The sequence below is a fragment of the Perognathus longimembris genome, chromosome 8 (genome assembly GCF_023159225.1).
Source record: "Perognathus longimembris pacificus isolate PPM17 chromosome 8, ASM2315922v1, whole genome shotgun sequence".
NCBI classification, from domain to species: domain Eukaryota; kingdom Metazoa; phylum Chordata; class Mammalia; order Rodentia; family Heteromyidae; genus Perognathus; species Perognathus longimembris.
In genome coordinates this window covers 49,786,259-49,810,533 of record NC_063168.1, presented here as the reverse complement: position 1 = coordinate 49,810,533, position 24,275 = coordinate 49,786,259, and the positions used below count along the sequence as shown (strand labels likewise).

General features: G+C 35.6%; 1 protein-coding gene across 4 annotated transcripts in view; it reads left to right on the top strand.

The window, feature by feature from the left end:
• Eml4 (EMAP like 4) overlaps positions 1–24,275 on the top strand; it is a 136,151-nt gene that overhangs the window by 75,191 nt on the left and 36,685 nt on the right. The window contains exons 4-12 of one of the 4 annotated variants that reach the window (XM_048353049.1): positions 320–493; positions 2,295–2,423; positions 3,226–3,251; positions 3,470–3,502; positions 12,431–12,554; positions 14,549–14,698; positions 17,393–17,462; positions 18,636–18,746; positions 21,033–21,128. In XM_048353049.1, coding sequence (XP_048209006.1) covers positions 320–493; positions 2,295–2,423; positions 3,226–3,251; positions 3,470–3,502; positions 12,431–12,554; positions 14,549–14,698; positions 17,393–17,462; positions 18,636–18,746; positions 21,033–21,128 — 913 coding nt within the window. The remainder of the gene's footprint in view (positions 1–319; positions 494–2,294; positions 2,424–3,225; positions 3,252–3,469; positions 3,503–12,430; positions 12,555–14,548; positions 14,699–17,392; positions 17,463–18,635; positions 18,747–21,032; positions 21,129–24,275) is intronic. The other 3 variants (XM_048353051.1, XM_048353050.1, XM_048353052.1) reach the window with 3 other exon arrangements.

Here is a 24,275-nt window from a genome sequence, read left to right as displayed (position 1 = left end):
TTTGTGTGTGTGTGGTGGAGACACTTAGGAGGGGTGGGTAGTACCAGGGTGTTTAAAACATGGAGCCTTTTGCTTGCTCAACAGGTGCTCTAGAACTTGAGCCACACCCCCATCCCACTTTAGTATTTCTATAAATTCTCCACTGAAGATTTTATTTTAATAGCTTTCAGAGTTTTCAAAGAAATATTTTTAGTGGATAAAGCAGTTATGAATTGTTACTTGTATGGCTTAGGGTTTTGAATTACATCGTAGTCCTGTTAATTTGATTTTCAAAATTTCTTTAAATGTGTATTGTTCCATGTTATACTTTATTTTACAGTGGTACAGAAAAAAAGAAAGAAAAACCACAAGGACAGAGAGAAAAAAAAGAGGAATCTCATTCTAATGATCAAAGTCCACAAATTCGAGCGTCACCTTCTCCCCAGCCCTCTTCACAGCCTCTCCAAATACACAGACAAACTCCAGAAAGCAAGAATTCTACTCCCACCAAAAGGTTTTAATTGTCCCCAAGTACAGAGCTAGGGAATGGTTGTAAAGATACCTAAATTCTGTGATGTGGAAAAAAGTTGGCTATCCATGGATACCAAGAGAAAAGCATAGTGACTTTTTTTTTCTCCATTGCTATGATGTGTATTTTTAGCACATTGGGGAATAAAGATTTAAGGTCAGAATTTTTCAGTAAAACTAGAAAAGAAACAAGTTATTATAAAATTTGGTAAAAGAAAAATACTCTGAAACGCAAATTGTTATTTAAAATTATGTAATACTTTTTAATTTTTGCAGAGTGGTGTCTAAATTATACCCATGGATAGAAAATGGCAATATATAATTATCCTCACCCCATTTTGGCATCATTACAACCTTCAGCTTGCAAGGAACCTTCTCGACAAATGGTTCTTCATTGTGGCTGCATCTTAGTTTCAGTTTGGGGTCTTGGGAGGATAAGTTCTTGCTTGAGTAGAGAAATGAATTTGGTTGATTTGGTCTTTTCTATGCTAAAGACTTGCTTGAGGGCTTTTCTCTGCATTCATAATAATTAATATTTTTAAATTCTGAGAGGGGAGAAGGGAAAATTATTCCTAACAATGTGTGTAAAACTAAATTGGGTGTCTAAAATTGCATGCTGGATGTTCACTTTTATTAGTAATCAAAATCAAAATAATTGAATTTCCTATTTTAGAAATGCTTATTCAGACTTACCATACGGTATGTATTTTAATCATTATACATCTGCTTAGAAATCTTATTCCCAGGACTGGTTAGGACTTTAATAAAGTTGGTATGACAATCATTCTTAAAAACTCATCAACATTTTATTTGTCCAGTTTAATATCTTGCCTCAAAGTCTGCAGTATAAGTTTGGAAAACCAGAATACCCTGTTCTTGATTTATGCATGTTTACCATTTACAAAATGCTTTGTCTCTGTTTCTCTTGCAGACTCTTAATGCTTTCTAAATGGTTTGTAATTCTTCTGTCTGAGCTCCTGTGGTTGCTTTTGGATATACTTTATTAATGTTATAAAACTTCAAATTATTTGTGCTTAAAGGTGGCTTTTCTAGTCAGTTTCTTTAAGGTTCTGCTTTGACTTGGTATCTTTGTCCCATCGATTTTTTTTTTCCAGCTTCTTGACGTCTCCTGAAAATGTACTTTCCCTTCTATAAAATTGCTCTTTGTATATACTGTATTGCAAGAAATATTGAAGACTGGATGAGCTTTAGGATACTTAGCAATGCAGCCAAAAAGTTACTAATAAATCAGAAAATTCCAATTAACGTAGGAAATTGGCATTGATGCTCTCACATTGTTTTTGTGTGTGTTGAAGCTTTCTTTGATCTTGGGAAAAATTATCTCTAAAGCTATAAAGAAGAATTTCACTTTTAAGTCTCAATTTGTTTAGAAATTGTACCATATATAATGAATCAGATGAGACAATTACACTAAAAATGTAAGATGCAACGTTGTAGTAATGACTAATTTTAAAGTACAGATTTTTAAACTACAGACTCAGACATTTAAGCAATTTTTTTCTATTGACAAAAAAACAGATTTTTAAAAAATCAGTGTTTGTTTTGGCAAGTCTTCTGAATAATACAGAAATTATAAAACAGACTGGTAAATGCCTTGTTCAATTCCTTCACTCATCCAGGCACATTCTTTCAACTAATCCTCCTTTCTCTTTCCTGGATTAGCTTTAAAGAAGTGTTAATCACTGTTTTTATGCTCTGCTTGAACTATTGATTATATGTATTGCTACTCAGGATTTTTCTCTAAGAAATTAATGTGTTTCTTTTAGCATAAAACGACCACTGACGAATGAAAAGTCACATAATTCGTGGGAAAATTCAGATGATACTCGTAATAAATTATTGAGAACAGTTACAACATCAAAATTAATATCAAAAGTTATAAAAAATACAGACAAGTAAGTATACTTTTTCAGTTACCTATTAATCTGTAACTAATGTCCTTTTATATATAATTATTTGTCTGGTTTGAATTTTTCAAATTCATGTTTTATTATATACCCTTTTTCCCCTTCTCAATATGATGTGTGTAAGGATTATTTTCTGTGTTTTTGTTTTGTTTTGTTTTGTTTTGCCAGTCCTGAGTCTTGAACTCAGGTGGGCCTAAACACTGTCCCTGAGCTTCTTTGGCTTCTTCTACCACTTGAGCCACAGTGCCACTTCTGGCCTTTTATGTTTATGTGGTACTAAGGAATTGAAACCAGGGCTTCATGCATGCTAGGCAAGCACTTTACCACAAAGCCACATTCCCAGCCCTTTTTGTTTTTGTTGTTATTTTTTTTGTTGGTGCAAGTTCTGGGGCTTGAACTCGGGGCCTGGGGACTATCTCTGAGCTTTTTTTGCTCAGGGCTAGCACTCTACCATTTGAGCTACAGCTCTACTTCTTTTTTCTTTTTTTGCTGATTAATTGGAGATACAGTCTCATGGACTTCCTCCCTTGCCAGGCTGGCTTTGAATCTTGGTCCTCAGATCTAGCCTCCTTTAGGATTATATAGGCATAAACCACTAGTGCCTAGATGATTGTTTCATAGGACAATGTATAGTAGTTGAAACCAATGAGAAACTGAAAAACATTAATGGCTGAATTTTAAACTAGAATATGCCCTAGGCTTCAGATTTTGGTAATACCCCCAGGTGATTTTTTTCATGCTTAGCTATATGAAATTATAAAATAAATGTGTTCTTTGAATTCCTTTTTAGGCATAAAGATGTCATCGTCAATCAAGGTAAATTAAATCCTTTTTAAAACTACTTTGCTCAGTTTAGGTTTTTGGTAGTTGATAAAAATACCAACTTTCACTTATTACCTCATGTGATGAAAGAGACATGCATTACTATAGTCATTTAAGAAAATGCTTAGTTGGTTTGTTGGGTGTTTTTCTTGTGTTTTTTTTTTTTGTTTGTTTGTTTTTTTGGTAAGGTATTTCGTTTTTGTCTCAACCAGCAAAAATGTCAACCCGTGAAAAAAACAGCCAAGGTAAGAATAAGCTACGCAGTTGGTCGCCTTCTGAGTTAATTTCTTATTGGATCTCTTATTTGGCTTTTCATTATTTGTACTATATGATTTTCCTCTTATCAAAGGAAGTATGGTAATTTGAACTAGTCCACGTAACATCTTATTTCTGTGAGATCTGATGGCATAATATGAACAGTAAAGACATCATAATACAAATAGTAAAAATAGAGCAATACAAAGAAGTATAAAGTATTTTCTGGGGCTGGGGATATGGCCTAGTGGCAAGAGTGCTTGTCTCGTATGCATGAGGCCCTGGGTTCAATTCCCCAGCACCACATATACAGAAAACGGCCAGAAGTGGCGCTGTGGCTCAAGTGGCAGAGTGCTAGCCTTGAGCAAAAAAGAAGCCAGGGACAGTGCTCAGGCCCTGAGTTCACGGCCTAGGACTGGCCAAAAAAAAAAACAACAAAGTATTTTCTCCTTTTTTTAGGGAAAAAAGAAAAGCCATTTAAAAGATTGGTAGCATTTAACGCAATTTCTTGTCTGCCAGCTTCATTGCAAATAATCACACATTTCTTGATGCTAAGACTGGAAATATGAGTCTAGCAAAACATTTCCTCTTAAAAATTTCTTTCATATTAATTGTAACTTCTGGCTACTTGCTGTTGTTGGCTTGTTCTGACCAGAAAGCAGACTTTCTATAAATGTGTTTTTAATTTGAAGTAGGTAAGTTTTATATGTCAGCTTTGCATTTTCCTTACATTGCCTGTAAATTTAATTGAAGCATGCTGTTCTAAATGAAAGCATCTCTTTTCTATGCATGTTTTTTGAAACTCATTTCTGTATGTCACAGTTATCTTTGTTTTCTGGGTTATTAACCAGTTAAAAATGATTCTGTGGATTTTTACTTTCTCTGGTTTTAATAAAAAATATTACCTTCTTTGGGTTACTCATTTCACATAGAAATTATAAGTGAGGTTGAAATCTGGCATTCCTGTCCTTTAGTTAGGTAGGAATCTTTTTCCTTCTCTTATAATACAATATATGATTGGCATACTTTAAGGTAAAAATGAGTTCTTATTTCCAAAAACAGTTTTTATTACATATGAAATCATTTTTAAGAACAGGCAGTGCTGTGTGGTAGAAAGAATACTGAATGGAGAGTCACTCTGCTTCGTGTTTGGTATGGGCTCTTCTGCTTAGTAGCTTTATGAATTAGGCCAAATGACAATGTGTTTGAGTAGATTTCTAATGTGAATATTAATTGTAAAGCTTATGTCACTTGATATAGAACTACTACATAATTAACGTTTGGTCATATTGAGAGCCTAAGTGACCAAGATCCCTAATGAAAAGAAATCTGCTTAGTGAAAGAAAGGAGCTTACCAATCACCAGATTCCATATTGTTTATAATACTACCTCACTGCTCTAAAATAATACTTGTTTTTGTTTAACTATCAAATCCATTCAGTAAATTACTAACTGTACAGGATGAAAGAACAATTATCTCCCTTAGGAATTGAAAAACAATTAGATTTTTTTGTACTAAGTACCCATCAAAAATATTAAAGGGCTGGGAGTGTGTCTTAGTGATAGAGTACTTGCCTGGCATGCATAAAGCCCTGGGTTTGATTCCTTGGCACCACATACACAGAATAGGCCAAAAGTGGCGCTATGGCTCAAGTGGTAGAGTGCTAACCTTGAGCAAAAGAAGCTCAGGGACAGTGCCTTGACCCTAAGTTCAAACCCCAGGACTGCCTCCCCCCCAGAAAAAAAAAAACTTTAAAGTTATTATATAATATATCCTAGCTAAAATGCCATGGTAATTTGTTTTAGCCAATCGAATAACTTCTTAACTTATAAAATTGGGAAAAGCCAGGTGCTGGTGACTCATGCCTGCAATCCTAGCTACTCAGGAGGATGAATCTGAGGATTGGGTTTAAAACCAGCCCAGGCAGGAAAGTCCATGAGACTCTTAGAGACTCTTATCTCTAACCACCAGAAAACCAGAACTGGCACTGTGACTCAAATGGTAAAGCACTAGCCTTGAGCTGAAGAGTTCAGGGACAGCACTCAGGCCCAGAGTTCAACCCCAAGACCAACCAAAAAAAAAGGGTGGGGGGGAGAAAGCCTTGAAGTCTTGTAATTCTAACAGCTGTCATAGGTCTCATATGTACATATCTTGTACAATTACTTATTTAGCATTATTTATTGCTTATTTTGTCAGGCTCTGCCCTAGGCACTTGGAGCTAATAGCAATTATAATATCTGAACCATGTGGAGCTTACTACGTAGGTGAAGCAGATGATATGTAGACAAAACAGGCAATAAATACTTAATGTTGCAGGAGGTTATATACATTAAGGAAGGATAAGGAGTAGAAAATTTCTGTTTTATACAGAGCAATCACTTCTGTAATGTAGTGATATTTGAACCACCCTGAAAAACTTAGTGAAATATGTGAATATCTACAGAAAGAATTTCATAAATAGAAAAGGCTCTAAGTACTGTCTAAAGCAAGTACTTTCTTCCTATATTAAGGAATAGCAAGTAGGTCATTGATCATAGGATATATACATATGCATTTATTAGCCATTGAATTTATAAAATGCAGATCCATAAGCAATAGAAGTTTCGTTAGGCACCTCAGAGGAAGGAGGAAAAGTGACTAGAGTGGGGTGAAATGACAAATCAATGGAGATTGAAGAATCACAGACATACAATGGCAAGTTAGGAATGTAGGTTAAAAGCTCAAAATATCACTTGAAAGAAATTAAGAGGCACGGGATTATTAAACATTGTTCATTTGGTAACTAACATATTCTGACTCTGAGACCTTTGGTCTCAATGTTCTCACATATAGTTAGGCTTAGCTTAAATATTGGTAAGGTCTTTTCAATAACTTGCAGGCTTTTTCTTGTAGTAAACAGAAAAATGAATGATTGTCATTCCCATTTTTCTCTATCTTCACTAACTTGCTTGTTAACTACTTTTTTTAAAGTATACCATATTCCTTTTTTTAAAAAGTAGTTTATATCAGTTTTACAGTAGGCATTTCATTGTTACATTTCCACACATATTTACAGTGTATTCCAGTCACTTATCTCATTTCTCTATCATTCTCCTTTTCTTTCTTTCCTCTTCTCAAAACAATTTTAGCAGGTTGCACTTTTCTATTTTCATAACTGCAAATAGTATTGCACTTCCTTAATCCCTTGTTAGCCTAACACCCTCCCACTTGTACACTTTGCACACAATCTCTTTCCCTACCCTCATCCCCTTGTTGGTCAGTAGCTCTCATTGAGGTTCTTTATTGCTGTTTACATATATACTTTCAATGTCTTACAAAACTTTTACCCTCTTCCTTTTCCTTTCCCCCCCCCAAATACTCCCCTACTTTGAAATATGTGTTACAAAACTATTACAAAAATGTTTCTTTTTCCTTTCTCTTCCTCTCCTAAATACTCCCTTAGTTTGACTTATGATCTGTTTCTCCATACAAATAATTATGTATATGTATGTATGTATGTATGTATGTATGTACATGTCGTGAATATGTATATCTTTTAGTTCTAGATTCCATCTATGAGTGGAAACGTACTGTATCTTATTTTTTGAGCTTGTCTTTCTCAATATGTACTCCCTTGCATTTGTTTTCCTATAAATAACATGATTCTATTTTTCTTTTTGGCCGTATAATATTTCATATTTATATATACACCATCTTTATCCATTCTTATGTTGTTGGGCACCTCACTTGATCCAATCATATGGCTATTGTGAACAGTGCTGCAATAAACATGGATAGAGTCTGTAAGGTCTGATAAGCACAGGTTCATATTGTCTGCAAACAGATAATTTGATTTCTTCTTTCCCTATTTGAATGATGTTTCCTTCTTTCTCTCACCTATTGCTCTGGCTAGGAATTTTAACACAGTATTGAATAAGAGCAGGGAAAGTGGACATCATCCTTGTCTCGTTCCTGACATTAGAGGAAATGATTTTGTTTTTCCTCACTTAATATGAAGTTAGCTATAGCTTTGTCATATGTAGTCTTTAAATTTAGATATGTGTCTTGTATTCCTAGCCTCCTTAGAGCTCTTAAGATGAAAAATGTCCCTAGCTTATTTTTACACAAGACTAGCACTCTACCACTTGAACCACAGCACCACTCCTGGCCTTTTCTGTTTATGTGGTGCTGAAGAATCGAACCCAGGTCTTCATTCATGCTAGGCAAGCATTCTACCACTAAGCCACATTTCCAGCCCAAAATGTTAAATTTTTGTTTTGTTTTGTTTTTTGCCAGTCCTGGGGCTTGAACTCAGGACCTGAGCACTGTCCCCGGCTGCTTTTTCCTCCAGGCTAGCACTCTACCACTTGAGCCACAGTGCCATTTCTGGCTTTTTCCATATATGCGATGCTGAGGAATGGAACCCAGGGCTTCATGTACACAAGATGAGCACTTTACTACTACTACTAGGCCATATTCCCAGCCCCCCAAAATGTTAAATTTTGTCACAGGTTTTCTACGGATACTGATTCAATTGTATCTTTTTTTATTCTGTGTCCTTATTACATGATGTATCAGATTTGTGTATGTTGAACCTTCCTCACATCTTTGGAATGAAACCAACTTGATCATGATTTTTTAATATACGGTTGAATTCTATTTTCAGGAATTTTACTGAGAATTTTTTCATTGGTGTTCATTAAGATAAGTCTACAATTCTGTCTCTTTGTTGTATCTCTGGTTTTGAGACAAGTGTAATACTTGCTTCACAGAACGAATTTGATAGCCTTCCTTCTTTTTTTGTTTCATGGAAGAGTTTAAACAATTGTTAGCTCTTCTTTGAAAGCCTAGTCAAAGTTGGATGTGAATCCATCTGTCCCTGAGCTTTTCTTAGGAGACTTATTAGTGCTTCAGTTTCATTGCTTGTATAAGCTTCTTGGCTCACTTTTGGTGGGTCAACTATCTTGGACTGAAGAAAGATTAACTATAAATGAATTTATTATTATAGTTGCTAGTATCAATGATATCCTACAGAACTTATTTTGTAATTAAACCATTACTGATCAGATTCAATTATAAACATTTATTTTGCTGAGCATTGGTGGCTCACACCTATGGTTCTAGCTACTCAGAAACTGAAACCTGAGGATTGTGGTTCAAAGCCAACCTGGGCAGGAAAGTTTATGAGACTTTTATCTCTGATTAACCACCAGAATACTAAAAGTTGAGCTGTGGCTCAAATGGTAGAATGCCAACCTTGAGCACCCAGGCCCTATATTCAAGCCCCAGTACAAGAACCCCTCCTCTCCCCCCAAGAAAATTATTTGAGCTTTAGTGTTGAAGCTGAGTCAGACCAAGGTCTACATCAAAGTTTGTATGTTCTTTACTCCCAGTGAGTGCCAGAAAATTTTACCATGCCAAGAGATAAAGTGTAGAGATTGATTTCATTTAATAATAGCCCAATTCTGTCTTACTAGTAGGTAACTCAATAAAATTTTTCCCCACATTCTTTCCCTCAGTCATTAAACTATTGCCACTTGTGATAGGTGCCTGAAATACCAGCATTGGGGAGGCAGAAGCAGAGGATGACAAATTTAAGGCCAGCTTCGGCTACAAAGTAGGAAGGACTCTGCCTCAGAAAATTGAAAACCGAACAGAAAGCAAACCCCACCTATTGGTTTTATCGATCTCAGGCTTTACTCTGACTAATCTCATGACCTGTCTCTTTCCATTGGCTTTCCTGGTAGTTTACAGTGAGGACAGCTAGAAAGTACTGCTGGAGTAATATATACATATCAACTGTAAATCTTTTGATCATAAGATGAAGAGCCTGATAGTCACAAGGAAAAGTTTGCAATGAGAATGTCAAGGACTAGAAAGAGTTTCTTCCTATTTTATTTTATTTCCTATTTATCTGATGCCCAAGGTAAAGATTGCCTTCTACAAGAGGTAGCAACTGGTGACCTATGTGATACGCAAATAGTATGTTTTCACACTGTGCTATATCCTCCTCTTTTTTAACAATGGGGTAAACATTTTCAAGTTGGCAGATTTTACAGTAAGTTAGAGATGTCTCCTGTAAAATGAAAATATCTGTTAATAATGGGCCCACACACCTGACAGCTACTGCCTCCTGTGATAGTGTATGGTGTGTTGTGGGGAACAGTCAGGAGTATGAGTTTGAGGCCAGACTTGTCTGAATAGATAGACCCTGTCTTTAAAAAAAAGTCCTCAGAGACAGAATAAATATTTGTCCAAGTACCTCATAATGCGCTCATGGCATGGTGTCTTGTAATCATAATTTCAAATAAAAGGTAGTATTATATACCAGAAAATGAGGACAAATCTCACAGCCAATGAACAGAAGAGCTGTGATTCAAATTCTGGGCAGCCTTTCCAAAGCTCTTTTTCCTTCTATTGTAGTGTATTGTTTCTCTCTCTCAGTCCCAGGAATTTATAAATTCATTTAAAGTGCTTAGATTATATGTTTGGTCTCCAGCAAATATCCTCACACTTTAAAGAGAAAACATTTTAATCATAGTATGTATTGCCATTTTTGCATCACATTAGAAAAATTAGCAAGCACTAATAGTTCCTTTTAATTTCCCAGTTGATTTTGCTGCATGATAGTTAATAAAATAATCTATATGGTATTATGAGCTGTCTCTGTTAACCTTATTGTATTTATACTATTGCTAACCCTTTTGCTAACCATACATTCTTAAGTGGCAGTAACGGCATCTATTAATAACTTCTGATTTTTATTCAGATATCATTTTTTTGTATGCATCTCTGATCAAAGATCAGATAAAAAAATTCCAAAGGACAGGGTTCTGTCTTCAGGAACTATAGTCTTAAAAGAAAAAAACTAGAGAGTTATATTTAGTAAATCAACACCTATAACAGATTAAATTTACAAAAAAAGGCAAGGAGCTATAGATAAGAAAAATTGCATAAGGAAGGTATTTAATAGTAGATAATCATTTAGTTATTGTCAAAGTCCAGCTATGCTAAAAATATCAGGAAGGCACTGCCCACTCAGATTCAAAAGTAATAATCATGTGATATTTAGACCATGGTGTGGGAGGTTGTAGCCTGTTCTTAGATCAAACCCTCAGGCTAAGTCCATTGTGAGTAATAACAATATAAATAACTTGAACTTCTCACCCATAACATACAACTTTTTTTGGGGGGGGGAGCAGTCCTGGGCCTTGGACTCAGGGCCTGAGCACTGTCCCTGGCTTCTCTTTGCTCAAGGCTAGCACTCTGCCACTTGAGCCACAGCATGACTTCTGGCCGTTTTCTATATATGTGGTGCTGGGGAATCAAACCCAGGGCTTCATGCCACTAGGCCATATTCCCAGCCCCAGCACACAACTTTTAATCTGAAAAATAGCAGACATTTTGCAAGTAATTTGTCTTTCATAGCTGATAGTATATAAAAAACTGAATTATGAATTACTGGATTATGTCATTATTAGAAGTCTTGAGAGTGTATCAGCCTCTGCTTAATGATTCTATTTTCAGATGGTTCACTACTATTTTCATATCATGCCAAGCAAGATGCCCATTATTCAGACATTTCCTATGCTTTTCTTTCTCTTTCCGTTTTACATTCTTTTGTAACCATTTTACAATCACTAACATCAAACCTATCTGTATGTAGGTCATTGGAATGCTAAGGGCAGGGATAGGTGGAATGGAGTTAAAGGTGGTTGTTTTAGATTTTGGATGAATAAAAAACAATCTCTTGTTTCATAAAGTATTGTAAAATGTTTATTGCAAATATTGATTTGACCCTAGACATTTATCCATTCACTTATTTTTGTGCCCGCCCTGGAGCTTGAACTCAAGGCCTGGATGCTATCTATCCCTGAGCTTCTTTGCTCAAGGCTAGTGTTATACCACCTGAGCCATAACTTCACTTTTGGTATGTTGGTAGGTAATTGGAAATGAGAATCTCATAGACTTCTTTTCCAGGCTGACTTTGAATCTGATCCTCAGATCTCAGCCTAGTAGCTAGGATTACAAGCATAAGCCATTGGTGCTTGGTTGCTCAATTTCAGCTTTTTGCTGGTTAGAGATGAGAGTTTTAGGGACTTTCCTGCCTAGCTGGCTTCAAACTGGGATCCTCAGATCATAGGCTTTTAGCAGCTAGGATTAGAGGCATGCCAGCTATCCATATACCTGGCTGAGTTTGATTTTGTTTTTGTTGCTTTTACTATTGAATTACAGGCTTTCCCCCCCCCCCCAGTCCTGGGACTGGGGACTCAGGGCCTGAGCACTGTCCCTGGCTTATTTTTGCTCAAGGCTAACACTCTACCTCTTGAGCCACAGCGCCACTATCTGGCCTTTTCTGTTTATGTGGTGCTGAAGAATCGAACCCAGGGTTTCATGGCAACTCTCTATCCTAAGCCACATTCCCAGCCCCTAGGCATTTCTTTCTTATTTTAGAGATTAACCCCTTCTGTCTTTTTACCCTACTGATGGTTTCCTTTGCTGTGCAGAGCTTTCTAGTTTGTGGGGTCCTGTTTTGTGTGTGTTATTAATGAATAGGTTGATCAAGTAGCATAATGGAAATGGTTTTTGTCTATTCAGATAAATTCTCTTGAACCGTTAAGAGTCAACAGTTAGAGAAATATCTATCACCAAACATTTTCTTTTATGTTTTTCTATCTCAACCTTCCTGGCACTGTAGAAATCTGTTAACTTGAACAGATAAATTATGTTTGAATTATGGAAATAGCTGTCCTCAAGGAAATAGTTATTTTTTTACAGTGTTTTAGAATGTATCTTTATAGTATCACTTTGTTTTCTGTATGCCAAATGATACATAACAAAAACAGCTACATATAATGAAAGTAAAACTTTGAAGTAGTAATCTACTTTTATACAATCATACAAAAATATATGTGACTTAACTTTTATGTTTTAACAGAAGGAGAATATATTAAAATGTTTATGCGAGGTCGGCCAATTACGATGTTCATTCCTTCTGATGTTGACAACTATGATGACATCAGAACAGAACTGCCTCCTGAGAAGCTCAAACTGGAGTGGGCGTATCCTTCTCTATCAAGACAACAAACCTATTTGCTTTGTCTTTAGAAGAAAAATTGGTTTCCAACCTTTATATATGACAGTAAAATAAATGTAGCTACTTGATAAATTGAAAAGCTATCTAATCTTTTTTACATGCTAAATATATTTTGTTGCTAGCAACTGAAATTCATAAAAAAGTAATTCACAAAGGGCAAATGGGATTCTAAGAACATCGCATCTGGTAATGATGTGGCAGAAAAGATACTGGACTAGAACTGGAAGACTAGTGGTTGAATTAGGGTCCTAGTAGTTACCGTCTATAAACCTTAATTTTCTCCACTTGTATAAGAAGTCAGTAACTGTCTCATGGGGCTGTTGTAAGACTTAAATGAGAAAATATTTGTTAAACTTAAAGGCACAGCTCAATGATAGAACGTCTACAAATAAGAGGCCTTGAATTCAAATCCTAGCATCTCTCCCTTTCAGATTTTTTTCATTAAACATTGTGTGACCTGTGAAATAATGTATAATGTGAATAATTTTATTAAGAGTTTAAATTAATGAAGCTGGCTCTAATTCCAGAATTCTCTGCCAGACATTGTTTTAAAAACGGTCACTTCTTAAATTTCCTGTTTACTTTTATTTTTTATTATTAAATTTAATTAAACCTTTTATTTTTTTGGTGGGGGGCGGGAATCAGTCATGAGACTTGATCTCTAGGTGCTCCCTCTGAGCTTTTTCACTCAAGACTCATGCTCTATCATTTTGAGCCACAGCACCACTTCTGGTTTTCTGGTGGTTAACTGGAGATGACTCTTACCAACATTTTTGCTGAGATTGCTTCAAACCTCACCTCAGATCTCAGCCTCTTGAATAGCAAGGATAATAGGTGTGAACCACCAATCACCAATGCCCAGCTTTATTTTTATTATCTTTTAATAGTTATGTAAAGAGGTTTCAGTTGAACATGTCAGTTTCTAAATACAGTGCATCTTTATCAGTCACCCCTTTTCATCATCCTTCCCATCTACCCCATCCCTTTACCTAGTTTATTTTCACTTATATATGGTGAATATTATGACTATTTATCACCCTTCCTCTTCCCATTCAAGCATTAAGCCTCACCACTTCAGACAAAACATGTTTTACCATGAGAATCCACACTTGTATATGTCATATTTATTTAGCCAATTTGTGTACAAATAAAAAATATATATGTATGTATTTTCATATGTTTTATCTTCCACATGAGAAAAAACATGTACTTATTGTCTCTCTGAGCCTAACTTACATCACTTAACATAGTTTTTCCAGTCCCATCCATTTTCCTGCCCATGACATTATTCTTCTTAACAGATAAATAAAATGTGTGTTTATGTGTGTGTAAACATATTTTCTTAGGCTATTTTAGGGCAACTGAGTTGTTTCCATAACTTCAGCCAGTAAATTTTCTTTCCATGTTCATAATTACCTATTTGATGTTTTTTTTTCTTCTCCCAGAACATAAATCTCAATCACATACACCTCATCACATTTGCTTTGTTGAAAACTATTTTCAGTATTGTACCTGATACCTATTAGATTATGAGCTCAGTATATATTTGTCTGTAAAATGGAAAAACTTAGACAAGCATAATTAAAGACTCTGGGTTGGACAATGATAATTGTGGGATGAGTTTTCTAGTTCTAGTCCAGTCATCCTTTCATTGTACATTGCTGATTCCCTAAGGATCCTTTTTATTTTTTTTGGCCAGTCCTGGGGCTTGGACTCAGGGCCTGACCACTGTCCCTGGCTTCTTTTTGCTCAAGGCTGGCACTCTACTACTTGAGCCACCACGCCACTTCTGGCCATTTTCTATATATGTGGTGCTGGGGAATCGAACCCAGGGCTTCATGTATATGAGGCAAGCACTCTTGCCACTAGGACATATTCCCAGCCCCTCCCTAAGTATCCTTTTAAAAGTAATTTAGCACCTTGAATTTTTGTTAGAAGCCTTAACCCTTTTCTGTTAAGATACGGTTACCGAGGAAAGGACTGTCGAGCTAATGTTTACCTTCTTCCGACGGGGGAAATAGTTTATTTCATTGCTTCAGTAGTAGTACTATTTAATTACGAGGAGAGAACTCAACGACACTACCTGGGTCATACAGACTGTGTGAAATGGTTGGTATCATTTGACACATTCAGTTTTGCTCTCGTATCTTCATTTTGTATTTTTAAAATTTGGATTGTACTGCAAATGTTTCCTTGTGGAAAACTCAAAATGTAAAGATATTATGAGTATTCTGTAGAATATACATTAGAAAGAGAAAAGGTCTTACCATCTTTCAGTAATTTTGGCAGCAATAAAATATAGCCCTATAATATATAGCCCTATAAATTGCTGTTGGAATCTTGCTTTCTCAAGTCCCTTTAAGTCTTTTCTTTAGTATGAAATACATATAGGACAGAAATTTCTTAATGGTTTCTGAAAGTAGTTTCCTATATGCATAAATTTTAGACTGGAAGTTTTATTGGTGAGAGATCATGGCTGAGTTGGATCATAAATATCCCAAAAGGTGCCTTTCTAATGTTTAGACTTATATGACCATTAGGATATTATATAAATACAGTTGGACTCTTAGAAACAATTAACATATTTAACATTGTATATTAATGTATGTACAAATTATCACAACATTCTGAAGGCATGCTTCCAATAACAATATTAAAGAGCATGAAAATGTTTGTTTTCTACCATTTTTGTAAAGAAATTCCAAGTAACAGCCATAGTTGTACATGCCTATAATTACAGCACTAAGGAAACTAAAACTAGATTAAAAAAAATTGAGCTAGCATGGGCTACATAAAGTGACCCTTTCCCTACCCCAAATAAAACAAATAAACAAAAAAAAAAACAAAGGTGAAAAGAAACATTTATCTTGGCTTTCACATTTGTAAAAAAGGAAAAGTTCCAAGATTTATTTTTAAATTAATTGTACAGTTACCTTTAGAAGTTTAAGGTAGTGGGGAGAGGTAAATAGATTAAATCTTAGCAGTTAAGACAGGAAAGATTTTTTTTAGTATACTTTTTAGATAGTATTGGTGTTTGAACCTTGAAAATATGTTACCTACTCCAGAAATTGTAATTTTAAAAATGTGTTTAAAAAGATGCGGGCTGGGGATATAGCCTAGTGGCAAGAGTGCCTGCCTCGGATACACGAGGCCCTAGGTTCGATTCCCCAGCACCACATATACAGAAAACGGCCAGAAGCGGTGCTGTGGCTCAAGTGGCAGAGTGCTAGCCTTGAGCTGGAAGAAGCCAGGGACAGTGCTCAGGCCCTGAGTCCAAGGCCCAGGACTGGCCAAAAAAAAAAAAAAAAAAGTGTTTAAAAAGATGTGAGCTAAATATTGAGATGTTTATGTTAGGTTTTTAGTTACTTTTAATGTAGTTGGCCTCAGTACAGAACATAAACTATTGGAGGAAAGAGAACTAAAGAAACTCTGATTAAATTCTTTAATAATCAAAGAAGTAAAAACAAAATACCATTTATACCAAGCAAATTATTAGAATTTATTTATTTATTTTCCAGTCCTGGGGCTTGAACTCAGGGCCTGAGCACTGTCTCTGGCTTCCTTGTGCCCAGGGCTAACACTACCAACTTGAGTCACAGCGCCACTTCCAGCCTTTTCTGTTTATGTGGTGCTGAGAAATCAAACCTAGGGCTTCATGCATGCTAGGCAAGCACTCTACTGCTAAGCCACATTCCCAGCCCTAGAAAAATATTTTTGAAGATAAAATTCTTTTTTGTTTTTGCAGTGCTGGACTTTGAACTCAGGGATTCATTTCTGTTGGGCAAAAGATAAAATTATTGATACGGAGAAATTGAAATATTTTTATCTTTTCAATACTAACCTGGAAAATAATCTGCAATACATACTAAAGAACAAAAAGTTATATTTTCAGTTATTTTACCACTTGTTTGAAAAATACAGAAAGACTAATACAGACAAGAGAGCATTTTTTATTATTTATGGCTTTTTCATTTTGTTTTGTTTTTGCTAATTGGTTGCATGTTTACCTTGATCAATTTGAGTCACTATTTCCTATTTTTATTTAAAATACATGCCATGAATTTTACTTAAGAGTTTAGTATTAAAAACTTATTAAGCCATGTGTGAGCATGCCCATAATCTTAGCTACTTGGGAGTCAAAAGTTAGCTCATGGAGATTTGTGTCAGTAATCCCAGTTGTTTAAGGAATAGGAAGACCTGTCTGAGGCCAGCCCCAGTCAAAAAGTACAGGACCCTATCTGAATTGAAAATAAACCAAAAAAGGTTTGAGGGACCATTTCAGTGACCTATCTAGTCATTGGTAGAGTTTAAACCCCAGTACTGCTCCCCTGCTCCCCCTTACCAAATGTAACTAGTGAAAAGGTTGATGACAAAATGTTTGGCAGTTACTGCTGAATGTATCTCTAGAAAAGAAATTACCTAAAATATTAAGGCATTATTCATGATTAATATGTGCAAGGATTATGTAGCAAAATGAAAAGATGCATATTTAACAGTTTATTACACCTTTAGTGAACTAGACGGAAACTTGAGCAAATGAAAACAGTTGAATTTGTTGCTAGTAAAAAGTTGTGGATAAGTATTTGCCTAAAATGAGATGTTCCACTAGTTTAAGATTAACAAGGGAAAATATACAACTCCAAATAATTTAAATTTGTTCAATTCCTTAAAAAAAATAAATAGGCCAAAGTGAGTTTTTTATGACTAAAATCTATTTGTTTGAAAAAATGTTAATACAGAGGTACATTTCTGCTGTTTTACATGTTTCCTGTATTTAAAATTATTGTTAATGCTGCCTTTTAGCCTGGCTATACATCCTGACAAAATTAGGATCGCAACTGGACAGATAGCTGGAGTGGATAAAGATGGAAGGGTGAGCAGCACAGTTTTATGCATTCTATCTCTAGTGATACTGCTATTAGAATGGAATTGATTGTAATTTTAACCACAACTTAATTTTCTGTTAAAAGTTACTAAAGGATTTGTACTGTAAGCAAGGAAAACAATATCATTATAGAATGTAAGGAAGTTTCAAAACACAGAAAGAATGCTACTAAAATATTGTTTTCTAAAGTCTTAAGCTAAAAATGGGAGGAATAATACTCTTGTTAGGTTTTTCTTTATGTAGTGTAACTTCTCAGTGCTTATCAGAAGTTACTTCAATTTCTCTTAGTCAATGAGACTTCTTGATTTGATGTATAGGAAAGTAGATATCACTTACATGTTCAGTTACTATTCAGTGTTATTATTTGGCCTGTGTAACATCTCTTAATTTCTGAGATCAACAGTGACTACTGATGATGACTCATTTAACATGTATGACCATACTCATGACATTTTCTATGAGTTCAGTTTCTTTAAAGAAAAGGAACAGGTAGGAGAAGGGGTTGGATGGCATGATAAATCCCTTCCAGTTACATACCATGCTTAGTTACTATTTTAGTTTAGCAATTTATTGGAAACCATTGTTTTTTTTTAAGGCATATTTTTTCCAGGAATGAAAGGAATGTGAAAAGCAAAGTAGTGAAACTGTATGTGGTGGATGACATCTGTAGTTCCAGCTCCATAGTAGGTCAAAACAGGAGGATCATTTGAGACAAGTCCAGACAATATAGTGGAATTATTTTAAAAAATAATAATAATAATGTAATAATACCAACAACAACTAAAGAAAGCATAGTTCCAGAGTAAATTTACCCAGAATAGACTTCTGACTACCTTTTAATAACAAAACTTTGGTCAAGTTTCTTTATCTCAGTTTTCTTATCTATTCGATGATAATTATAATACCTGTAGTTAAGATTATGAAAATTAAGTGATTAGATAACATGAAATACAGAGATTAGTATGTGAAATGTAAGTGCTCAAATTAGTCACACTACTCATACCACATACTTCCTTAAAATAATAGTCAGAATTCTTTAAGTATGAGTAGATTTATATCAATCCCTACTATCCCTAAAGATGGTAGACAGTTCTCTATGGTAGAGGTATGTCTTTACATCTGCCTGAATACCAGTTAGTCCTATTGCCTTATGTTTTGCAGCCTCTGCAGCCTCATGTCAGGGTGTGGGATTCAGTTAGTCTATGCACACAGCAAATTATTGGGCTTGGAACTTTTGAGCGTGGAGTAGGATGCCTGGATTTCTCAAAAGCAGTAAGTAACACTTTTTAAAATAAAAGTCAAGATTAACAAAGAATCAGGAAAAAAAAGCTTGGAATTTTCTGTCTTTATTGAAAAACTAGATGTTAGCTATTTTTAATATTAGCTATTGGTAAATGACTAGTATTTTAATCTGAATACTAAATGGGGTGATGATAGAATCAAGGTGATATTTTTCTTTATATTTAATTTTGATCTCCTAAGAGTCCAGTGTAATGGTAGGAAATGGTTGGAGGACTATGTGCATAGCATTGCAATTTGGAATGAGCAATAGGATGTGTTTTCATGTCAGCTTGAATCATAGAAGAGATCTTTTTTTTCTCATGTTTAAGAGAATTCAGATACGAATTTTGCCAATTCGGCAAAAATAGTGGCTTTTCTCAGCCATATTGCAGAGAAAGAAATAAGCCTTTTATTTCCTAAAATCATATCTTGATTCTGAATTGATAACAACATGGATTTAAAACTTGGTGCCTGACAGTTCATCTGGACTTTGAAGATTTGTTTTGAGAGGAAAGTAAGATATTTCTAAGCATTTTACTTTCTTTTTTGAATTTTATATAATTATGATTATATGGTATGCAGATCATCTATATTTAAAATTTTATACTTTCAAATTTCAAATATAAATGCCCAGGTATATTTGTGTATTCATAATATCTCTTCAGCTCTTAATTGTCAGAAGCTGTATTGTGAATTACAATGCAGCTTTTGTGGGATTTGGTAGAATGGACACTTTTAGAATAGAAATAAATTTAGATGAATTCAAGAGTTTTGCTAGTTTGAAGGCATGGAATGTTCAAAGTCCTAACGGAATTAGAAGAAGGACTTTTAGTAAAGGACAGAAAGACAATATTTTCCTTACTTTTACTCCTGAAATCTCTGTATCTGTAGCAGGCATATTATCATGTTATTCATTGTTTCAGTTTTTTAACTGTATTTTTTTTTGTGTTTTCTTTTTTTGGTACTGGGGATCGAACCCAGGACGTTGTACTTGCTAGGCAAGCACTTTGCCACTGAGCTACATCCCAGCCCTCATTGTTTCAGTTTTAAGACTACCTTGAGTTGCCCTATACTTGTAACTTTTTTCCTAATTTATATAATCATTTTGATATAGTCCAAGAGAAGGATAAAGCTTCCTTCCTTGTTACCTCTCTCTTCACTACAAGGTTTCTCTGTTTCAGAGACATTATGAGGCATGGACCATACATGCTACTAGAAAAAAAAAATCTACATTTTGTTTAAAAAAATTTTAAGATGTTTTTATTAGCAACATATGTTAGTTAAACAGGAGGAGTTCATTATATCATTTCTATGCGTATTTACAGTATATACTGATCAAACTCACTCCTACTGCTGTCTTATAGTTGCTTTTTTTTTTGCCAGTCCTGGGGCTTGGTTGGACTCAGGGCCTGAGCACTGTCCCTGGCTTCTTCTTGCTCAAGGCTAGCACTCTGCCACTTGAGCCACAGCACCACTTCTGGCCATTTTCTGTATATGTGGTGCTGGGGAATCGAACCCAGGGCCTCATGTATACGAGGCAAGCAGTCTTGCCACTAGGCCATATCCCCAGCCCTAGTTGCTTTTTTAAAACTGATTCAAATTGTGTGAATAAGAGTGGTTCCAGAGAAATAAGAAAAGATTTATTAGCTAGGCATGATGGCATATAAGTAATTCTAGTACTAGGGAGGCTAAGGTAGGGAAATTTTGAGTTTGAAGCCAACCTGAGAAACTACCTCAAAAAGCCAAAATCAAAAATTAAAGGAAAAAAAATGAAAAGAAATTAGTTCTATTTTTATTTACCTTGTTGCATGTAAGCCAGGTATATTGCACACAAAAAATGAAATCCGCAACCTTGAAATGAGCCACTAATTATAAGCTCATTTCACCAAAAGTTACCAAAATTTCATGAATAGAAAAGTTGTGAAATAACGTATATACCTTTTCACCTACCTCATGGAGAAATACTGTGTGTGGATATTTTCCAGCAGCAAGAAGGAAGCATAAAATGCTGAAAAGACTAGGAAATCTTCAAAAAAGAATTATTTGCTATTGTTTAGTGATAGAAGTAACTAAAGGATAAGGGAAAGGAAATTAAAAATAATAATTGTCTAAAGACTATATTTCTGGAAGGAAAAGAAGAGCACAATTTTAGTTAGCAGTACCTTCATTATGCTTCCACAAAGCTAAAGAAGTTTGGATTATTAGCAGTTTTGATGGTATGATTTGTCTTAGGATGTTAATGTTACTGAATTTTTTATGCCTTTGACTTTCGTTCAGGATTCAGGTGTTCATCTATGTGTTATTGATGACTCCAATGAGCATATGCTTACTGTATGGGACTGGCAGAAAAAATCAAAAACAGCAGAAATAAAGGTAAATCAGAAATTTTCAGTATTCTAGAGTATATCACTTACGTGACAGGTATTTAGTTACATTCATATTCTTAAGAGTTTGTAAGAGTAAGCCCACTGGCCAATTTCATCCAATTTGCTGGTTTATCAGTATTCTGTGCTTTATACAGTGCAATTATAAAGCCAAAATAATAAAGCAATTTGAAGCAGTATCCATATTTCAGACAACATTGTGTTCTGAAGTGATGAAGTAGATGGATGTCTAATCTCAAAATTAAAACTGAACACTTTACTTGACTTTAAACAAATTTGTGATTTTGCTCAATCTTTTAAGGAATTAGCGTTCTGGAGGAAAATTTCAGCCTTAATATGGCTAATGTAACTGAAGAACATATGTAAAATAGAAACTTATAGAAAATACTATAGCATTTATAATTGCCATAGAATTGTGTTGATTCCTTATTATGTAATACTTCAAGAGAATGTAAGTTAGCATTACAGTTGAATTTGATGCATTAGATAGGATAACAAAATAGCATAGTGCCCTTAAAGTAACAGCCTATTTTTCTTAAGTTGCTATCCCTTTTAGCTCTGGTATTTTGTATTACTTTCAGAATTTCAGCTTCTGGTCAAAAAAGATTTCAAGAGTAAGTTAATCTTTTGAAACAAGTAGAATAGATTTGATTGTACTTAAAAGGAATATACACTGTCAAAAACAAACAAACATGCTCAGTTCTATCATCCTAGCTACTTGCTAGGCTAAAATCTGAGAATCATGGTTTGAAGTCAGACAAATCCAAGAGACTCTTATCTTCAGTTAACCAGCAAAAAGCCAAAACTGTGGCCAGCTCTTAAGTGGAAAAAGCCTAGTGAGAGTGAGAGGCCTTAGAGTTGAAGCCCTGGTACCAACACACAAAAATAAAAAGAACCCGTAAATGAAATCGTAAGTTTCTCGGGGGCTGGGGATATGGCCTAGTGGCAAGAGCGCTTGCCTCTTATACATGAGGCCCTGGGTTCGATTCCCCAGCACCACATATACAGAAAATGGCCAGAAGTGGCGCTGTGGCTCAAGTGGCAGGGTGCTAGCCTTGAGCAAAAAGAAGCCAGGGACAGTGCTCAGGCCCTGAGTCCAAGGCCCAGGACTGGCCAAAAAAAAAAAAAGAAATCCTAAGTTTCTAATCATCATTCAGAGTAATTTAACACTGAAATGTGCAGAATACTTTTGATCTTTTGTAGTAAAGTCTAGCAGATGAAATCTTCTACTGGCCATTCCTTCGTTTCTTTTCTAGGCATTAAACCACTGATGTAATGCTTAGAGTTGTTTTGCACCTCTTCCGCAGATAACATTAGACCTCATCTGCTTAGTTACCATATTGATTACCCCTAGTCCAGTTCTTTCACAGGTTTAAGCCTGTATTTCTAGTTGTCGGCAGCTTTATGTGAATGTAAATCAGAATTGGAATTTTTAGTCTTCTTGCTACAATTCTTAGCCCTAACCAGTTTTGCCTCATAACAATTGATGCTGTGTTCCTCCTAGCAGGCTAACCTAGAAGCCAATATCATTCATGCTTCTTTTCCCCATCCAAGTTATCTAAACTCTGTCTTAAATGTTGTAATTATAACAGGCAGTTGCAAAGCAGTCAAAGTTAATTTAATCCAAACAATTTATTTCTGTTTAGGGAAGAAAAGAAAGCCATTAGTAAGCCAGCCTCAGTTGTTTACACCTGTAATCCTAACTGCTCAGGAGGCTGAAACCTGAGGATTGCAGTTCAAAGCCAGCCAAGGTAGAAAAGTTCATGTGACTTTTATCTCCAATTAACCACTAAAAAGCTGGAAGTGGAACTGTAGATTAAGTGGTAGAGCACTAGCCTTGAGCAAAGAAGCTCAGGAACAACACCCAGACTCTGAATTCAAGCTTCTACCAACACCCAAACAGAAAGCCTTTAATAAGATGAGCATGGTATTTTATCTGAGAAATGACTTGGTTCGGGGGCTAGATAATTCAACTATCTCTTCTTCTTGGGTCTGCCTGTGTGCTGACCTTATTTTATCCTTATTGTATCGTTGCTTTAAAATCATGAAGATTTGGGAAACTGATAGGTAACTTTTTTTTTTTCCTGATAGGTAACTTTTAACTTATGTAAGTTTAAAATTCAGTAAGAGGGGCTGAAAATATGGCTTAGCAGTAGTGCGCTTGACTAGTATGCATGAAGCCCTGGGCTCATTTCCTCAGCTCCACATAAACAGAAAAAGCCAGAAGTTGTGCTGTGACTCAAGTGGTAGAGCGCTAGCCTTGAGCAAAATAAAGCCAGGGACAGTGCTCAGGCTCTGAGTTGAAGCCCCAAGACTGGGAGAAAAAAATTCAGTAAGACAATTTATTTTATTTTATTTTATTTATTTATTTTTGCCAGTTGTGGAGCTTCGACTCAGGGCCTGAGCACTGTCCCTGGCTTCCTTTTTTGCTCAAGGCTAGCACTCTGCTACTTGAGCCATAGCGCCACTTCTGGCCATTTTCTGTATATGTGGTGCTGGGGAATTGAACCCAGGGCTTCATGTATAAGAGGCAAGCACTCTTGCCACTAGGCCATATCCCCAGCCCTCAGTAAGACAATTTAAAAACTTTTTTATTAGAGGGCTGGGGATATAGCCTAGTGGCAAGAGTGCCTGCCTCGGATACACGAGGCCCTAGGTTCGATTCCCCAGCACCACATATACAGAAAACGGCCAGAAGCGGCGCTGTGGCTCAAGTGGCGGAGTGCTAGCCTTGAGCGGAGGAAGCCAGGGACAGTGCTCAGGCCCTGAGTCCAAGGCCCAGGACTGGCCAAAAAAAAAAAAAAGAATACAAAAAACTTTTTTATTAGAGACTTAATAGAGGGATATTACATAATCAAATATAGAATACAATATTGGAAAGATAACAGTTCTCTTGAGTATTGTTCTGTGTAGTCAGAAAGTTCTGCATGAGTTTTTTAGAAGTTGATGAACTTAACATGATTTTTTAAAAATACATAATGTGTAAGAAAATTAAAAGGAAAAACCATCTTGAAGGACTTGTTATGAGATAATCAAAATCTATTATGGGGGCTGGGGATATGGCCTAGTGGCAAGAGAGCTTGCCTCATATACATGAAGCCCTGGGTTCGATTCCCCAGCACCACATATATAGAAA